The sequence below is a fragment of the Panonychus citri genome, unplaced genomic scaffold (genome assembly GCF_014898815.1).
Source record: "Panonychus citri isolate SS breed McGregor unplaced genomic scaffold, ASM1489881v1 Contig00141, whole genome shotgun sequence".
Classification (NCBI taxonomy): Eukaryota; Metazoa; Arthropoda; class Arachnida; order Trombidiformes; family Tetranychidae; genus Panonychus; species Panonychus citri.
In genome coordinates this window covers 423,186-441,894 of record NW_026515546.1, presented here as the reverse complement: position 1 = coordinate 441,894, position 18,709 = coordinate 423,186, and the positions used below count along the sequence as shown (strand labels likewise).

At 28.9% G+C, this 18,709-nt stretch overlaps 1 protein-coding gene and 1 long non-coding RNA gene across 22 annotated transcripts in view; one reads left to right on the top strand and one right to left on the bottom strand.

Annotated features, from left to right (window-relative positions):
* The first annotated feature begins 2,472 nt into the window (after window positions 1–2,472).
* Window positions 2,473–18,709, top strand: part of LOC128395434 (potassium/sodium hyperpolarization-activated cyclic nucleotide-gated channel 2-like) — a 31,709-nt gene continuing 15,472 nt past the window's right edge. Inside the window, exons 1-2 of one of the 2 annotated variants that reach the window (XM_053355861.1) lie at window positions 2,473–2,860; window positions 4,992–5,791. In XM_053355861.1, coding sequence (XP_053211836.1) covers window positions 5,199–5,791 — 593 coding nt within the window. In that variant the 5' untranslated portion in view covers window positions 2,473–2,860; window positions 4,992–5,198. The remainder of the gene's footprint in view (window positions 2,861–4,991; window positions 5,792–18,709) is intronic. The other variant, XM_053355862.1, reaches the window with a different exon arrangement.
* LOC128395442 (uncharacterized) lies at window positions 9,200–17,472 on the bottom strand. Of its 20 annotated transcripts, none has more exons than XR_008326643.1 (10): window positions 17,180–17,472; window positions 16,827–16,986; window positions 16,194–16,725; window positions 15,930–16,101; window positions 15,623–15,802; window positions 15,071–15,444; window positions 14,692–15,013; window positions 12,342–13,702; window positions 11,406–11,789; window positions 9,200–9,570 (listed from the first exon to the last, which is right to left on the bottom strand). It is a non-coding gene; the product is annotated as an uncharacterized LOC128395442 (long non-coding RNA). The 20 variants fall into 20 exon arrangements; XR_008326655.1 differs by having other exon boundaries at window positions 16,946–16,986; XR_008326641.1 differs by lacking the exon at window positions 17,180–17,472 and adding an exon at window positions 13,814–13,835 and having other exon boundaries at window positions 16,827–17,173.

The following is an 18,709-nucleotide window of genomic DNA, read 5'->3' as shown; positions in this document are numbered from 1 at the left end:
TACAATTAGAGTAACATAAAAATCTAATTCAATTGTAATCGTTAATCAAAATTGACATTTAACGTCAACAATTAAAGGACAATCAATCAACAAACAACTAAGTACATGAACATGAAAGTCCAGAAAATTAATTGAACACAATCAACAAACAAATTGTGATTAATTAGAGTCCAACAATCACAAAATAAATGGCTACTTAACAATTAGTAATATTTTAATTACAATTAAATTGTAACAATTGGAACCATCAAAAAAAAATTAATCTCCAAACTGATTAAACTTTCATGACAATGATGATGATCCCAAACAATTAATTAACTTGATAGTACAAAATGAAAAGTTAATCATCATCTCTGATCCAAGTTAATCAACAATTTAATCCGATATCAAACAAATCATTTAACTAAATCTTTACCAGGATTAAATATTAATTGACATTTTATCCCATTGATTTATCATTAATTGTAAGTTTAATTAAAAAGTCAACTAACAATACAGAAAATGATTTAATCGAGTGAATTTAAATCAACCCAATCAATTGTGTAACAGTTAATTGTCAATCAATGTCTTTGACTTTCATGGCGTTTTTGTTAATAATCAAGTTAATTATTAAACTACACAGATGATTAAGTAAAAGTTAATCAATATTATCTCATGAGTAAACAATTAATTAATTGGATAATAATATTAATTTGCTTACCTTAAGATGTTAATCTAAATCCTTTGTGATTTAATGACAATTAGTAATTGAATAATGTGAAAACAGAAAATTTAATCATTATCAATCATTTCATCAATTAAATTACAAATTTCAAACAATTAACTAAAAATAGTAACAATATCATTACAATCAAGGACAATTGTCTAGGTTTTCAATGGTTAATATTGAAGAAAATTTAACAATTAAGTTAATCACTTGCAATTTTGATTGATCACAATTGATTATCATTCAGAATCCGTAGTAATAATATTTAATTTGATTCTTCAGACTGATCGATATTTGATCAACCCTCAGGGCAAATGTTAATCATATTAATAAATAATCAACGATTAACAGTTTGGTTAACCAATTCATCTGTTAATTGTTGCTTGACCATTTATCTCAATTGATTAAAATTAACTCGAAAATTGATAATCTTGATGTACTTTCCTTGACCTTAATCATCAATTAAATGTCTCTGAGATTTAAATTGTCAATATAATCATTATAATCTCATAATCTTAATCACTCTGTAATCCAATAGCAATTACAATTAACATGTTAAGATCCCGATCAAGCCTTGAAGTAAAATTGTATTATTTAAATTGTCTCAGATTCAATTGAACAACAATCAAAAAGTAAAAAAGTTAATTAACCAATTACAATGAGAATCATTGAGAGTAACAAATTTTTCAATTCTAAACAATTAACTAAAAATAGAGACAATCGTTAACAATCAAGGACACAATTGTGTCTCAGTCTATGTTGAAAAGTGATCATTGACAATTAATATTTCATCTAATTGTTGATTATAATTGAGACATAAATTGTTTACTAATATAAACCTTAAGGGTAAAAGGTTATTGATTAATACATGAGAATCAGTAAATTGTTGTTGATTAACCAACAATAGGAAAATACTGATTAATTTTTTCCCCAGATCAGATGATTAGGATTAATTACAATTCCTGATTCTCTTAATTAAATCCATAAAAAACTGGATCAACTGATAATTAACAAATGATCAACTAAAACTATTAATACATAAGCTATTAAGTAAACTATTAATTGTCGCCAATATTGATAAACCCTAATAATCAATTGATTAACATCAATCGAAGGGCAATTAAAACAGAAAACTTAATCCATGATAGTAATCAACTAATCAATGACACAGAACAACATATGATTAACTAATCATAATCAACATAAGAAAAGTCATAACCCAGACACAATTAAAACGTAATTAAATAAACAACAACAACAACAATCGAAATCAAATTAAATTATTGTCGCTCTTTTATTAATCAAGAAAAAAAGGGAAAAAGATTAAGTCAAATGTCACCAGAGATTTAGATTAAGGTATTAACATGAAAGGAAATTGTGTTAATTGAATCAGAATTTTCGACCGATTGAAATTGTGAACAATTCAAATTAAACCATTGATTGTCTTCCGTTGAGTTAATTTATCTCTCAGCGATTAAGGTAACAGTTAATTGCGATCATTTTAATCATCCAATTCAAATCTTCCATTATGTTTTTCTCAAATGAGCTACTCATTAAATCCCTTTATCCAGATTCCAATTTTATCTTCAATCTGATTCCTCATCATCTCCATGTAAGAGTTAACTTGATCTCTCTCATCACTTAGCAACAATATCGATTCTCATCATCATCTCTCTTCATCATCTTTACTGAACTTCTAATGCTCATGCTGAGTGTTTCTCTCTCTCTCTCTCTTCTTCTTCTTTTTCATCATCTATAGAAAATTCGATTCCAAGTTTTTCATTCGTAAGTTCAGTTCGATTGAGAAAAGGAACCTCTCGATTCTGAACAGTACAGAAAAAAAGAGTTCCTATTCTCATGGTTAGAACTTTTTTCTTCTTATTTTCTAACGATTACCTTTTGTTTTTGTTTTCCAATGGAAGAGAATAAAAAACAAATTCTATTTCTCTGTCTACCTGTTTTCTTTTTCACCAACAACCTTGTAATTTAATTGTTATCACCTTAATCAATTGTTAACTATTAACGTCTTTCATCAATTAACCAACAATCTACCAGAAACAATACACATAAAACTTTCATCAACTTTTAATTACAATCATTTTTTTTTCTTCCTCAATATTAACTTTACCTGGAAATTGAATTTATCTTCATAAGGTAAGTTGTCAATCTAATTAATTTTGTCAATTAGTTGAAATTTTTTAACAATTTACAACAATTGTAATCGTGGTTCTTATAATAGACAAATAATTGATTGTAATGATTAGTTGTGATTCGTGATTGTAATAGTTAAACTCTGGTTTCATTCATTGATTTTCATCCAATTTCACTTTCTCTCTCAATCTCTTACCTGTAATATTATTACCTGAGAATGATGATAATGTCGACAGAGAAAAAAGAAAGAGAAAAAATCATTTTGATCCTCAACTTGATCATTATCTTAATCCGTAACTCACTAATTACTGCATTTGAAAGTGAATTTAAATTATATCAAATGTGTCGTTGTCACAATTTAGTTAATTGTAGTAACTATTAATAGCCTATTAAGTCAACTACTTACTGACATAATTATGATAGGATTTGATTTATAATCAATTAAATTGATTTAGTTAATCATGAAAACTGTTATCATGATTTACTATTAATATCTGCGATTATAATTATTATTTATATTCAGGTTATTGTGATGAAACAATCAATTAATTGCTGGTATGATTTATCATGGTTTTAATTTTCATAGTTAATCATGTCAATTGTAATTAATTGTAGTTGATCAATTTATTTATAGTTTGTTATAATGTACATGTATTAATATCAATACAATAGACAATTTAATTGTTATGATTGAACAAATTGTTTACTTTGACAATTAAGTTTTATCTTGCACTTGAGAAGCAATTTAATTATAATTACGTTAATTCATATGTATTTTCTGATTAATTATTCTCTCATTGTTACAATTAAATGATTTTCTTTTCTTTTCTTCAAATTGTTTGCTGAAAATCACAATTAGACAACTAAGATAATCAGATTATAACAATTTACAATCAAAATCTTTTTCTCAAACAATTAGATTTCTCATTGAAGAAAACGATTTTCACCTCAAGGGATTTTCCAATATAAAGAAACAAGATCCAAATGATTAAAATTAATTTCAATCAAAATTAACAAAAAATCACCAAGAATATGATTAGCTGATCAACACACCAACAATGAAGTTAATCACCACCAATAATCAAATAATTAAACTAACAATTTACCTGTTGATTAACAAAACGCTCAGCAAAAAAAAAAGTTAACCAACAACCGATCATTACAATTGCCTGAAACAATTACTAAATTAACTCAAGCCCTTCCAGTCCATCCCTTAATTTCACAACAATAATCAAATAGACGAGGACAATTAATATGATCAAGATGATGTCCATTCAATGGACAAGTGAATCAATTAAGATTACAAAAACACTAAAGTGTTAACCCTCATAGACTTACCTGTATATTATTTACCTGTACTAATGATATACAGTTACCTGGGCAACAATTAAGAGCCAATATAAACAAGGAAACCATTTAAATGTTGCTAGTTATCATTATTATTAGAATCTAATCCAGTTTAGTTACCTTTTAACCAGACAAAAAATTGATGATTACCGTTAATAGTGATGATGAGATATGATTGCGAGATGAAAATGATGAAGAAAATTAATATTTCATCTTCAATCGGAATCTCATGTGTATATAAATTACATAGCTGATTAAGATGATTTCCAATTGGAGTTAACTGAGCCACAAGAATAATCAGTAAATTGTATTGATAATCAGAGATGAAAATTGTGCTTCCATAATCACAATTATCATCATCATTACTTTGGTTCATCTCTAATTCAGTTTGCTTATCTCTCGTTCATTCATTTGCTAGTTAATTTACTTGATTTGCTTGATAACATCATTCTAATCATCATCATCATCATCTTACAATTTAATACGAGTGAGTTGATCATTAACCATTTATATTATATTATCATCCTAATTAATGGGAAAATATTTAAATAACATTTCTGCAGGCGATAATTAAATGAGCGTCTATTAATAATGATGATAATCATGATGATGAATGATAATTTGGTAGATTGTGAGTTAACAATTAAAAGATATCTACACATGATAAAGTTAAACTTTCTTTTTTTCTTCTTAATGATTAACTGTAAATCTAATTTTCTATTTTCTTCATATTATATCAATTCTTTTTCTTCTTATTATTATTATCAAATTAACGAATTACAATTAGCTCTTGACACTATCAAGGAGTGAAAAGGAGACACAAACACAATTAACTGATTGTTAATTTGGTTCCTCATTTTTGGTTTGACTGATTAAACGAATGGATTTTGTGACTAATTTGATTTAAGAATTGGTGAGAAAACGAGTTGGGAAAAATTGTTTTGGAAACTTTTGTTCGAAGTGAATAAAACTTTCGCTATCGAAACCTTGTTCTATGCTTGGTTCTGGACGGAAGGCTCGACGATTCTCGAGTCTACGATTTACTAACGGAAAGGTAACCAATCGTTCAGTGTCACTTAATGAAGACTATCTTAATGATAACAATGCTTTCATTGTTATTGATGGTTCATCAATTACTTTAAGTGATGAAGGACAACAACATCAATCCCATCATCTTAATCAACAACACGAATATCATCAATTAAATCAGCGACATCAATCCCACCATCATCATCATAACAATAATCAAGTGTTTCAATCATCAAGTGTAAAAGAAATGAATTATATTAAAAGTGAACCCAATTCGCACCCTGGATCCCCACCGGTCATCACGGTTCGGGAAAGTTCATCGGCAACGGTCAATGAGAAAGATGATATCAGTCTTTATGGTACACCGAAGGAGGAAATGGCCCCAGGGTTTGCTGAGGCCAAAGCCTCGTTCATGCGACATCAGATCGAAGCGCTTTTCCAACCCTCCGATAATAAATTAGCGATGAAACTTTTTGGTTCTAAAAAAGCTCTAATGAAGGAGCGACTTCGGCAAAAAGAGTCCGGTCATTGGATAATTCACCCTTGCAGTAATTTCAGGTAATTAATGAACAACTAATTAACAATTAAACAACTAAACTATCACAGTAATAATTAACTATTAAATTAACGAAGCAGAGACAAAAAAAAGTTAATCAAGAAAACTTTTCATCAATGAAAATTGAAACCTACAAATCAACTTAATGATCAATCATTTAATTACATGATACACTACAAATTTGATTGCAAACTGGTTAATTACATGATAAGTGATCATGATTATCGTTAAATTTTAATAGTAACCAGTTAATTATTACCAAAAAAACACTATTAATAACACATAGTATTTAAATTGTCAACCTTTCAAGTCACCAAGTTGTATTTTTTTTGTTATTATTTCTCAGTCTGATTAACGATTAACAATCATAATCAGTGTGAGACGATAATGATAATGTTCATGATATAATTTTGAAACATTTCCATTGGAATAACAATATTTACATGTAACTATTGTAATGATTACATTGAGAATAGAAAAATGTAAAAATAGTTTCCAAGGTGAAAAAAAATGTGATAAATAAATTTTATCATGGGAATGAAAATAAAAATACTAAATGAGATTCAGAATGTAAATGAAAATGTTTCTTACCTTGCATATTATTATTAGTTCTTGATTGTTGAACAACAATTTGATTCAAATACACACACACACAGAGTAAATGAATACCCTCCTCATACCCCCTACCACCATCACCTCCTTCAGTTGAAAGTATTTTCAAGTTTCACCTCAGGTAATATCAACATCTCTCTCTCCCTCTCTCTCTCTCACTCTCACTCTGCATGATGCCAGATAATATTCATGAATATATATCATCACCATGGGAAAATATTCACATAAATGGATATCTTATCTGGTACCATGTTCACTGAATATCTATCAATATATAAAGAAAAGTTCAGGGAAGACTGAATATTGATGGAAAAAATTGAAATTTGTTATTGAAAGTTTTTCTCCAAACTTTCATCATCAACCAGGTAGATGGAAAAGTTCAGTCCCTGTAAGGTAAATGCTCCGAGACAAAGTCTACGATAACGTTTGGATATTTGCAGAACTTTTTCTCTCTCGTTCATCTTACCTTTTTCATCCTCATCCTTCCTGAAGATTTGTGTTCCTTGTGGTTACCTGATGATGATAGAAACGGATAAGATGTTGATAAAAGATTAGAGAGAAAAATTTTGATTCGATTTAGGAAACTAACTTATTACATTGATTTTAATCTTCTTCTCAAAGTTTCTCATCTTGTTACCTGAACTTTTTTCCTCCTCATCTTTTCCTCTTCCTCCAATGATAAATTTCCTCTTATTGGAGATTCAGTGTCAAAGGTTATCTTCTCATTTGATGAGATGAACATTTTGTAACCTTGACAAGTTAATAGAATAAAAATTCACAACTTGATTTCCCTTTGATTGTTTTCCCAACAATTAAACTTTTCAATCGCTGAAAATTTCATTCACTGATTATCACTAATTGTCTAATCGTTCAACTAATTTCCACTTCAATTGTTAATTTAACTGAGTCTCTGAGTGTAGGTTTTCATCCTACTAATAGTAATGGACCAAAGTAATTTATAAATTGGATGATAGAAAAATAAAATTATCGAAAAATTTTGAAAAACAATTAACCAGAAAAAAATAAAGCTCCATCAAGGAAATGATCAGTTTTCACCTTATCTTTCAGGTAAAACAATTCATTTACAGTTATTTTATCATCCATTGAATTTAAGTCCTCAGGCTAATGGAAGATCAATACAAAGATGACAAAAAAATGACTCTGAAAGAGGTGGGAGTGAGTGAGTGGAAATCAGATCAAAGTTAAGATGAAATCAATATGAACCAAGTAATATAACCAAATTTATATTAATACGTTACCTCAAATTGTAATTGACAATCAATAAAATTGGTTGACATTAATTTGATAATGAAACAAAAATCTTCTTTGATTACAATTAGTTGAATGGTCGTGAGATGAAAAAACAATTTGCTTGACCATCAATGACCATAAAGGTAAACAACAAGAGTGAGAGAGAAAAAAAGTTTCTCCTTTAATTGTTCACTTATTTGAATATGTGATTATAATTTTTACTGTTGATGATTAGACTCATTCATTTATTAGATGAGTATAATTTACACATTGGTCAAGTGGTCATTGACTTATTGACCTGTAAACTAATCAACTTGAATGCAAATGGTGATATTTTGAGGATAATAAACTGACCATTGTCCATCAATGGTAACCTGACATCGACTGGACATATGATATCATGAGAAAGTGAGAGAAAGTTGATAAATCCAATGAGAACATTAGAATCCATTAACCATCCTGATCATCGAAATCTCTCTCTGAGTATTTCCAATACTGAATTTGAGATTCTGTATGAATAGAACTTTTTCTTTTCCTTGGTTCGAATAATGTTTTACCTATTTGTTTACCTTTTTTTCTTCTAAATCCAAGATTCGTCGAGAAAATCGAAAAGAAAATATCTTTCCCACTCTTCTCATCTTTTAACCCACCACAATTTTCTATCACTTATTTCACCGAATTCTTGGCATTTCATCTAAAGGATTACAGAACAAATAGATAGACAAACAGAGAGAAAGAAAAGTAGATAGAAGAGTTGACAGAATAAAAAACAAAAATTGGAATACAAGTTTCACGAAGAGAAAAATTTTCTTCTTCTTCCACTAATGAAACAATCTTCGAAGGTGAAAAGCCACAAATTCTGAAGAAGATGATGAAATGAAGAAAAAGTCACTTCCCTTTCTCGAACATGAGATAGAAAAGTGACAATTTCCTATTGCACTCGAAAAAAAGAGAAACAATATAGTCAAGAAAACGACAAAAACACAAACACGAAAGAAAAATTTTCCAAGCGAAAAATAAGTTGAAATATTTTTTTCGAGCAAATAAAGTTCTCAATATTTTTCATCTTCTTAGTTCGTTGACTTAACAACAACACCTCCAATTACAGTTATCAAATCATAAATCTAAATCATTGTCACTTTTTCATCTTCATTAATCAAATTTCTGGGAAAATAATGAATTTAAACATTTCACTTAGTGTGTTCAGAGATTCTTGATTGGCATTCACATCCCCAACACTTTACCTAGTTTGTTATATTTCTGTTATAAATTCATAACATCAAAATGTAACAATCATGATGATAATCAACCAACAAGTTTCCATTCAATGGTGTTGACAATTATTCAGGTCCAAATGAGATGCATTTGTCGTAATATGTGTTTACAATTGTGAGTGTTAAATGTTAATCGTAATCGAGGTAACAGAAAAAAATGATTCCAATGAATTCTGATGCAAATTGATTGTGATTAACTAGATTTTCAGTTGCCACTTGACAAAATGTTCAACTCTTTTTGAATGTTTTGTTAAAATGTGAAATTGTTTAACATGCTCATCGTTTTTTTCATCATCATTCTGTCATCAGAACTTTTTTCCCATTATCATGTAAATTAATTCCGTTTGCCTGTTCCATTAGTTTCCATGATTCAAGCCATTCAATTAATCCAGTTAACGATATTATTATTAACAGTTAAGATAATCATCATCATCGATTATAAAATTTTCATCGCAATTCTTTGGGTGGTAGTAGGTGTTAATTGTCATTCCAATGAGACCTTCAACTTTTTCCTTCTTGATAATTAATCATCTTCCATGTTATTGAATTAATCAGTAAACAATCAACAATTAGATCTAATTGTTTCTCTGTTTTTTCTTGCTTGATCACCTTTAAATCTCACATGTTTCTCCATTGATTCAAACCTGTAATTGAAATGAAAATAAGGTTAATCAAAGTATCGACTTTATAACAATCAAAGATCCGAATGAAAAAGTTCAAATTAGCTCAACAATTAAAATAAACAATATTCCTCTTCTCATCATTATGATTGTTAATGTTTATTATGCAAATGATCAACAATTGAAACGATAAAATTTACGCAAATTAATCAATAACAATTAGTGATTTTTTGATTGTTTTCACACTGATTTCAATCAAACCTATTTTCATGGTTCAACAATATTTTCCCATTAATCAAATTGCTCTGAAAAATAATATTCATTTACAACTTGAAACTGATTCACATATTGTTTAATAACAATGTTATTAATACATTAATCAAATTGTTAATCGGTTAATCATTGATAAATCAGGCAAATCAAATTAATCAAAAAAATATGATAATAACTTGATAATTGTGTATATATAAAATTAATTAATCATCAAATGATGAACACGAGAAAACCAATAGAAAAATAATCTTGTCAAATGTAATGGTTAACAATTTAATTTAAATCTGAGGCAAATTTTATGGTGATTGTATTTACAACAATCATCATGAAAACTAACAAACATGAAACATGATATATGTTATTATTATGATTACAGTGATTTTCTTGTGTCATCTTATCAAAATAATATCATCATGAAAAGTTTTGATATAAATTCAACTGATTTACCAGGAACAATAATGTTGATAGGGATTCAGAGCCTAAGGATGTGTTTACATAGGGAAAATTTTATGTATATAAACTCCTTTGAATATAAAGACAATTTATTTTGGGTGGTATTCAGAGGAGGGTATTCAAGAATATGGAAAAGTATATCAAATGCTTGACTGGGAATTTGTTTTTATTCTGATGAGAATCATGAAAATATATAAATAAGAACAATCAATGTCAGTTATTTATGTTTTTCACCATCGATTTCATTCAAAGTGGAAACATTTAGTAGCTTTTAACTGAATAGGAATGAAAATTTTCATTCAAAATCAATCAAATGAGATGAAATAATAACATGATGATTAAATTAACTTCATTTGATTTACATGAACATCAGTAAATTATTGAACAAGTTTCAATTTAATCTCTTGTTTACTGATCAGTAGGATTAATGTTTTCTTCCTCTTCAAGTTGATTAAGATTAAAGGGAAAGAAAATTAATCTCTTTCACTCCAATCAATAATCATAATGTGAATTAATGATTAATTAAGATTCGTTAAGGATAATCATTCTAATTACTGGGAGAATGAAAAAAAAACAAAATTAAACTTAACTTTCAGAGTTAATGGTTAGTATATGTTTGAAGTGGATGGAGAAGGTAAAAAATTAAGGATAAATTTTATGTGACACAATTAACTGTTAATTAAATTACATTTTCTCTCATTCATTAACTACTAAATTCAATTAATGACACTAAACAAATATATATAATGGTGATGATGGTTAATAATGATAACGGTGATGAAAAAAACTCTAAGCTATAGTTAATGTTACTCATTGATGCTAAATCATGAATTTCAAATTTGATTGCTACAGGTAATTTTTGCTCATTTCCAGTTCCTGTTTATTATTATTCTGGTTATCAACATTTAGCATCAATAAGATATTATTTCATAATTGATTTTATCATTAGACTCAGTTCACTGGACTCATCATGGTAACAACAATTTGTTTTTGTTGATATTTTCAGTTGTGATCATCTCATATTGATGACTGTTGATATCATCATTATCATCGTCATTGTATATTATTGATTTAGTTGTTTAATGATCTATTGTGATGGATTATTGGTTAGTTAAAGTTAATCATCAACTTACATTGGAATTTTAATCATGGTTATCAAAAGATGATGTTGAATAATATATTAATCAGGGCGAACATGAATCCATTTCTTTAACGTTATTAGTTAAATTAATCAAATGAATCGTTGATTACCATCAATCATAATCATCATTATAAATGGTAAACTATTCAATCCAACTACAGTCAGTTAATTGATCCCAATCAAATCATTTCGTCATCTATGGTAATACATGTACATCCAAGTTGATTGTAACAGTTAATTGTTCAACTATCAATATTGATCATCAAGAGATTCAAATATATTAACTTTAATCACCAGTATCAGTTGATTGTAACCAAGAAGCCAATTATTTCCGATTCCTCCACAATTCTGGCTCTTTAATTGTTGTTGTTTTTTCCTATGTAAATATTAAAAAAACATGTAAACATTTAATTAGATGATGAAGGTTAAATTGTTAAACAATCAACACGTTACAGCCAAACACACAAACTGTGTATTAACTGCAAGTAGTCACATAATTAAATTGATTGAGTAGAAAAGGGATGAAAAATTGTTGCCTATCAATTTGATTATACGTTTAGATTATCATTAACCAAGAAAACCTAAATCACATAATCAAATTGTAATCATGGGATAGATTAATAGTTATATGATGATAATAGAAAGGAAATTAACATACCCTTAAAGCTTAACCTTTCATTATGAGAATGAATTAATGTAAGAATCAGTGTGAAAATGTCTTAATCTAAAGATAAATTTTCATGTTAATTGACAATTAATCATGAAAACCCTTCAGGGCAAAAAGGAGTAGAGGTAAACAATAATCTCTTTTTTATATATGCTATTATTATTTCTCATTCTTCCGATAGAGGAAGCAGAAATTGTTCTCAACTGAGAACTGAGTTAGAATAGAAAAGATATCATAATAATATCAAAGTTTTTCTTTTACCTGATGGGCTCATATGAGACATTTAATTGTGAAACTTTAATTCCTTTCACCTTATTGGCAAGAAAACAATTCCAATTAATGATTGGTGAACATGATACCAATAGGTTGAGGTTAACCTGCAGAACGGAAAAGGAAAAGGTTATTAATAAGATTATTCAATCATTCGCCCTGGTTAATATACATGTAACTGTAATTGTAATTGTAATTGTAAGATTGTGATAATTTAGTGAGCATTAAGATTAGACTTGGATAAGGATAATAAATGGGATATGATGAGGATACAATTATCATTGATAATAATAAATTATTGGATTTAAACATAACAAGAGATCATCAGATGGAAAAGTATAAGTTACTCAATTGTTATATCTGATTAGTTGAATGTCTCAATGAATTTAGTATATTGAGTAAAAAACAAGGTTGATTATACGATATTTATATCATGTATTACATTTAAATACATTTATATATAAATATAATTCATATTTTTGTTGTTATTATTATTGCTGTTTCCATGATTATTATGTTATGATTATCAAGAGTGATTGGTCAGTTTGTATATCTTTCTCTCTGGTCAGTTATTTGAGTGATAACAAAAAGTTCTTAAGATGGAAGCTCTTAAATGGGAAATGACAAGAGGGAGAAATGGAAAGGTTGATCATTAAACCGGAAATCATTGATTCGATGGACACAATTGGTAAAAAGCTTTGAAAATGTGAAAGAATCAAGAGAAAAAGAAAGAAGATGAAGATTTAGAGATGAAGAGAAAGATGAAAAGAAGATGATAGAATAGGATAACATTTAGATGAAAGTGGATCAGACACTTCAACGACAGTGACGTTTCAGGATGGGCGAAAGATAGAAGTTGATGATTGCATACTTTAAAAGGATTTTGGATAATGTATGACAAAGAAGAGAGAGAGAAAAGATTATGAAGGAGAAGGTGGAAGAGGAAGTAAAAAAGCAGAAACGAAACATTAATGGCCTTCAAACATCAAACCATCCAAGGAGAAAACAAACAACATTGATACGAATGGTTCTCATATTTTCCAAGTTGGTCAACATTTCACTTTTGTTGTTATATTTTCGTCAAACCAAAAGACATTCATTCATATAATAAATAGTTGGTTCAAGTGGTTAGAGCAGCCTGAGAATTGGTAACATTAGACAGAACTTTACATGATTTCATCTTTTGTCAAATATTCCATAGATTTTGATAATTAATTTCTCTCTCTGTGTATAGTAGATGATCGCTTTTAAAACTTTTTCCTTGTTGATTCTATCGCACATCATGGTAACAGGAGCTCGTCTCTGATGACAATAATGAATTTTTACCTATACATTGAATTTCATCACGAATTCTGAAAAGAAAGAAGACAAAAGGATGAAATGAATGATAAGCTTTTTGACTTGAATGTTGAAAAAAGCGAAGAAAGTTTAGACTAAGTAATAGTTAGATTGAATCTGGTTACCTTGATACTTATTAAAGTAAATCTTGTATTTTAACAGGATAAATTACAAGGAATAATGAAAGATATGGAATTAGAATCCATAATCTCTTCAAGCATAAAGAAATAATCATGAGGTTATCTTTAAACGATCAATTAGAAAAAGGAAGGAAAATTCAAGGAATACAGGTAACAATGGAAACTGTTAACAAGGAGATGGAAAAAACATATAAAAACGTGAAGAAAAAGAAAAATTATCACAATCTTATTACAATTCTGGTGAAATATGTTGAGTAAAATTTGAAGAATTAGCAAATTATCTGGATAATTGGAACAAATCAACAGCTTTACTGTTATATCAGCGATAGAGAGTTAATAGGATGCTAAATGAACAACAGCAAGATACAGAAGATGAAGCAAATGAAGACTAGATAATAATTGTTACTTTGTCAAGCAAAATATTAATAAGCCTCTAGTAGCATATTTATAAGATTAAGGATGAAACCTTTTTCTCTTAGTGGATTGAGATAATTGAATTTGTAGCTAGTTAAGAGTTTGAATTTAAGGAGTAAATTTGATTCAATGACACCGGCAAGAATTCTGCTAGAAATTGGAGAGTAGTATTTGTATTCTTGGGTAGAGTTAACTGAATGTAAACAATAAAAGAGTTAAAATGAATGACCAATTGAATTTACAGAATAGTTACCACAAGGGAAGTAAAAGAATTGAAAGATAAAATTCTAAAAGAATAGAAAAAGGGATGAAAAGACGAGAGAGAGAGAGAGAGAGAGAGAGAGAGAGAGAGAGAGAGAGAGATGATGACGATGAAAACATTGCACACATCAGGATAATCTCATAGTCATACTATTGCTTTTACCTTGAGACTAAATTGATTTGCTTACCTTACATTTCCAATGAACCAGAACATTCATAGACTTTTCAATGGTACTTGACTCTCTCATCTTCCAATTAATTTCTTGTCTTGTATCACAATTACCAACTAAATTCTATTGCCTCATGATTTCTATGGTATGGATGATAAACTTCTAGCTGAGCAGCTCGTTAGCCCACCTTCTTTGCATTTACATCTTCTCTTTCTTTCTCTCTCTCTCTTTTAGTTTTTTTCTCTTTATCCATGAACATTACCATCGTCATCATGTCCTCTTGGTCCATCTCCTACCAACATATAACATCTGTTTACCTTCCTGTCCACCCTTCGAGTGTCTAAATATATTATTACAAGATTATTCCCAATTCCTTTGCTGAGTTTTATATATTTACCTCCATCGATACCATGTTAATTTAGTGTAACCAATTGTTGTTAAATTGTTGATTAGGTGTATTGACAGTGGAGACGATGTGATGGAAAGACTAAAAGATATCCCCAATAGAATTACCAAGTTAACTGTAAGTTATCACTCTTAGAATCCAAGTTATTAGGAATATTAGCTTAAGGAGGTAGAAAGTGGATGTAATATATAGAAAATAACAGGTAGATATAAAAAGAAACGATGAAATACAAACAGCAATCATATGGATGATTAGAAGATCACTAACAAGCTGATCAGTTATAAACAGCAACAAGTTCATCAGAGAAAACTGATCGTTAATATCATCGAATGTCTTTAACAAGTGATTCTTTTGGAAGAAATAATCTATGTGATAAAAAAGAGAAAAAAGAAAACCGAAAAAACTGGTTAACAGATAATATTAAAAGTGGATCAATAGTTACATCAATGAACCGCACAAATAAATGAGAAGTTAATCAATAGCTATAGAGAAAAATTAGAAAATAAATTGACAATAAAGAGAAGTGGAAAAGTGAATGGTTACCATTGGAGAGTAAAAGAAGGAAAAAATTATAACGATGAAATTGTAAAGAGATACAAGAGAAAATCCATTGATCAACAGCAAATTAGAATGTGATCAATTCGAGGAACAATTTGATTTGAAGAGAGACAGAGAATTGGTTACATTGAATCAATATCTCACTGGGACTGTGGAATCGGAATCCTGTTGTTAAAAAAAGAGAGAGAAAGTGAGAGAGTGAGAAAAAAAGAATCAGTGACATTTACCTTCGATTAAATGATTTAATTTTATGGTTCATTAGTTGATGAGAGAGAATTGAAACGTGACTTACCCAGAATGGAGATGAAAATTTGGAATTGTTATCATCACTATCTCTTCCTCTCTCTCTTAGTGAATAATAGACTCAGAGAGGAAAGAGATTAATCAATCAGTTGATGGCGAAGCGAGAGAGAAAATCTTTACCTCTAATTGGTCCAAACTAATCCTTCTTTTAATGAGATAAGCTAATTTAGGAAGAAAAGAGGAATCAAAATTAATAATTAACCTAATTGTTGGAAAAGAAAAAGATACAAGCAGAGATTTAATTTACTTTTACCTTAACATTAATCCAACAGCAAGAATAGTTTCAACCTTGGAGATATTTTTTTTTATATAATTTCTATTTCTAAATGATACTAACCAGAAAGAGTGAAAGAGTTGACTGAACAATGTTACAATTAAAGCAATTAGTAATTGATATTCTATTCAGTGCATTGAATAAAATAGCAACACCACAAAAGGGATGAAAATAGGCATCAGCATTCACAGAATTTTTCACAAGGCAAGAATTGAAACAAATCATCACATTGATTCAATACCAGTTTCTATGGAGATTGAGGTTAAAAGATGAGGGTAGAAAAGGTAAATCCAAAGGCTGAAGAACAAAAAAAATCACTTTTGATTCGTTTTAATTAACCAGGTAATGTAACTATGAGAGTAAATTACTTGAAGAATATAACAAAAGCCTCATGTGTATATCACCAACAATTAGAGGTATTTCCATCAACATCAATTAATAATGTTAATCTTTTTACTTTGGTTGGTTGGGTTATTGTTGTTTCTGTCAACTAATCCAAAGATGGCTTACCCTGGATAGAGAGAGAGAAAAAAAGAAAAGAGTGAAAAGAAACGAATCAGATTATATTCTTTCTCTAAACCATATTTATTCTGATTAGACAAATGACATTACCTTTGAGAGAGAGAGAGAAAAAGGGAGATGAGGTTAAGGTGAAAGGATAATGTTTCCTTTTTCCTAAATAACAGTAGTAGATGAACATTTTCGCCAGCAACACATAAATACATCATTACCTGTAGTAGTCAACGAATGAACCAGAACACAAAATGAAGATCTGATGATGATTATAAGGAGAGAAGAAAAAAAAGAGAAAAAGAAACGGATTTCATGTTAAGTAATTTCTTCGTCTGTTATTCCAACACCAGAGAGAAAACAATTTGAAAGGTGAACAATCAATAATTAACGAAAAATAGAAATAAAAAGAGAAACAATTTGTTGATTAAATTAAAAGAAGGAAAAATAATTACATTGGAGATTTGGAGAAGAGATTGAGGTTTTTTAAATTCTTTTCTAAAAAGCGAAAGAGAACAAAAAAACTCTTTCTTTTTTTCTCTCTCTCTTTTGGGGGAAAAAAAGAAAAATTTGATTAATCATTTTCTTCTTCTGACAAATCTAATTTAATTGTGGTTATTTTCTTTCGCCAATTTAACTTGTTAATTTAGTTGTTTTCTCTAATTGTGTCAACCTTAAGGTCATCAACAAATTAACTGTTTCTAAATCAACGAATTAATTGTGATCAGTTGATTGTTTCTCTCCCATAAGAAGAAGCCATTTTGTTTGCTTTTGACTTTTCCTTTCATTTTTGGCTTTTTTTTCAATTTGTGCATTTAATTGACTCATCATCACATCATTTTTATCATCATTTTGTCGTGTAAAGAGCAAAAATAAGCCTCATCATTTGATTTTCAAGAAGAAGAACCAAAGAAAAAAGGTAATGTTGAAGATTCCATTTCCATTGTCCTGTTAATAGAAGTGGTCATCTCTCTACAAGTATCTATCTTTCTCCATCTATATGTAATGTAATTCTTATTTTATCCTTTCCCTTTTTTTCTTTAATACTACTTATTCACCTCATCCCGAGACAATTTGATCCACTATTATCATCACCATCATCTGACTTGAAACAGTTTTACTTATACATACAAATAGCTAGTGAAAAGTACAGGTAAGAGAGATAGAAATTTAAAGATATATGGAATGAGAAAAAAATACACCGTGTTTCAACGGGTCCCCCCAACTTTTTTCGATGATAACTTTTGAACCACTCGAGATGTTGGAACAAAACTTCATTTTTAGCCTATTTAGTTCAAAGGAAATTAGTTGCAAATATTTTTAAATTTTGAAGTTCGACCAAAGTTACAGAGTGCCTAAGAAACACTGAAAACAGACAGATTTTGTTAGCAATGTAGTGATTTCAATAACTCTAAATTATGAGAAATTTGACCAACTATTTAGTATCATTTAGGTGCTGAGGGGTAATGAGCTGGCCCACAGCCGATTAAAAAAATTAAACCTCATCAAAATGACTTTTCAAGTTACAGACTGTAAAAATAAGCGACCTCGCAATTGAAGTTTTATCGATCCTCTGTAACTTGAAAAAAGAGTCCAAGATCTGAAAATATTCAAAACTAATTTCCTTTGAACCGTTTGAGCTAAATATGAGATTTGAATAAAATATCTTCACCCATTCAAAAGTTATTAGCAAATAAAGTTGGGGGGACCCGTTGAAACACGGTGTAGTTGTTTTACTATTCTATCTTATCGTATCTGTTAAATTCCCTTTCCCCAAGAATGGATAAAGACTATTAGTATTCTTTACTGGACATTCTAAACATGACACAACCATTCAATCAGTTCTGATGATCCCTCAGGGGATAAGAGTTACAATATATTTATAATAACATTCCAGGTAGTCCAGTGTTAACCTCATCTTTTCATATTATTTATATATAAATATACACTTTCTCTCCATGAAAGATATAATTTATCAACACTAA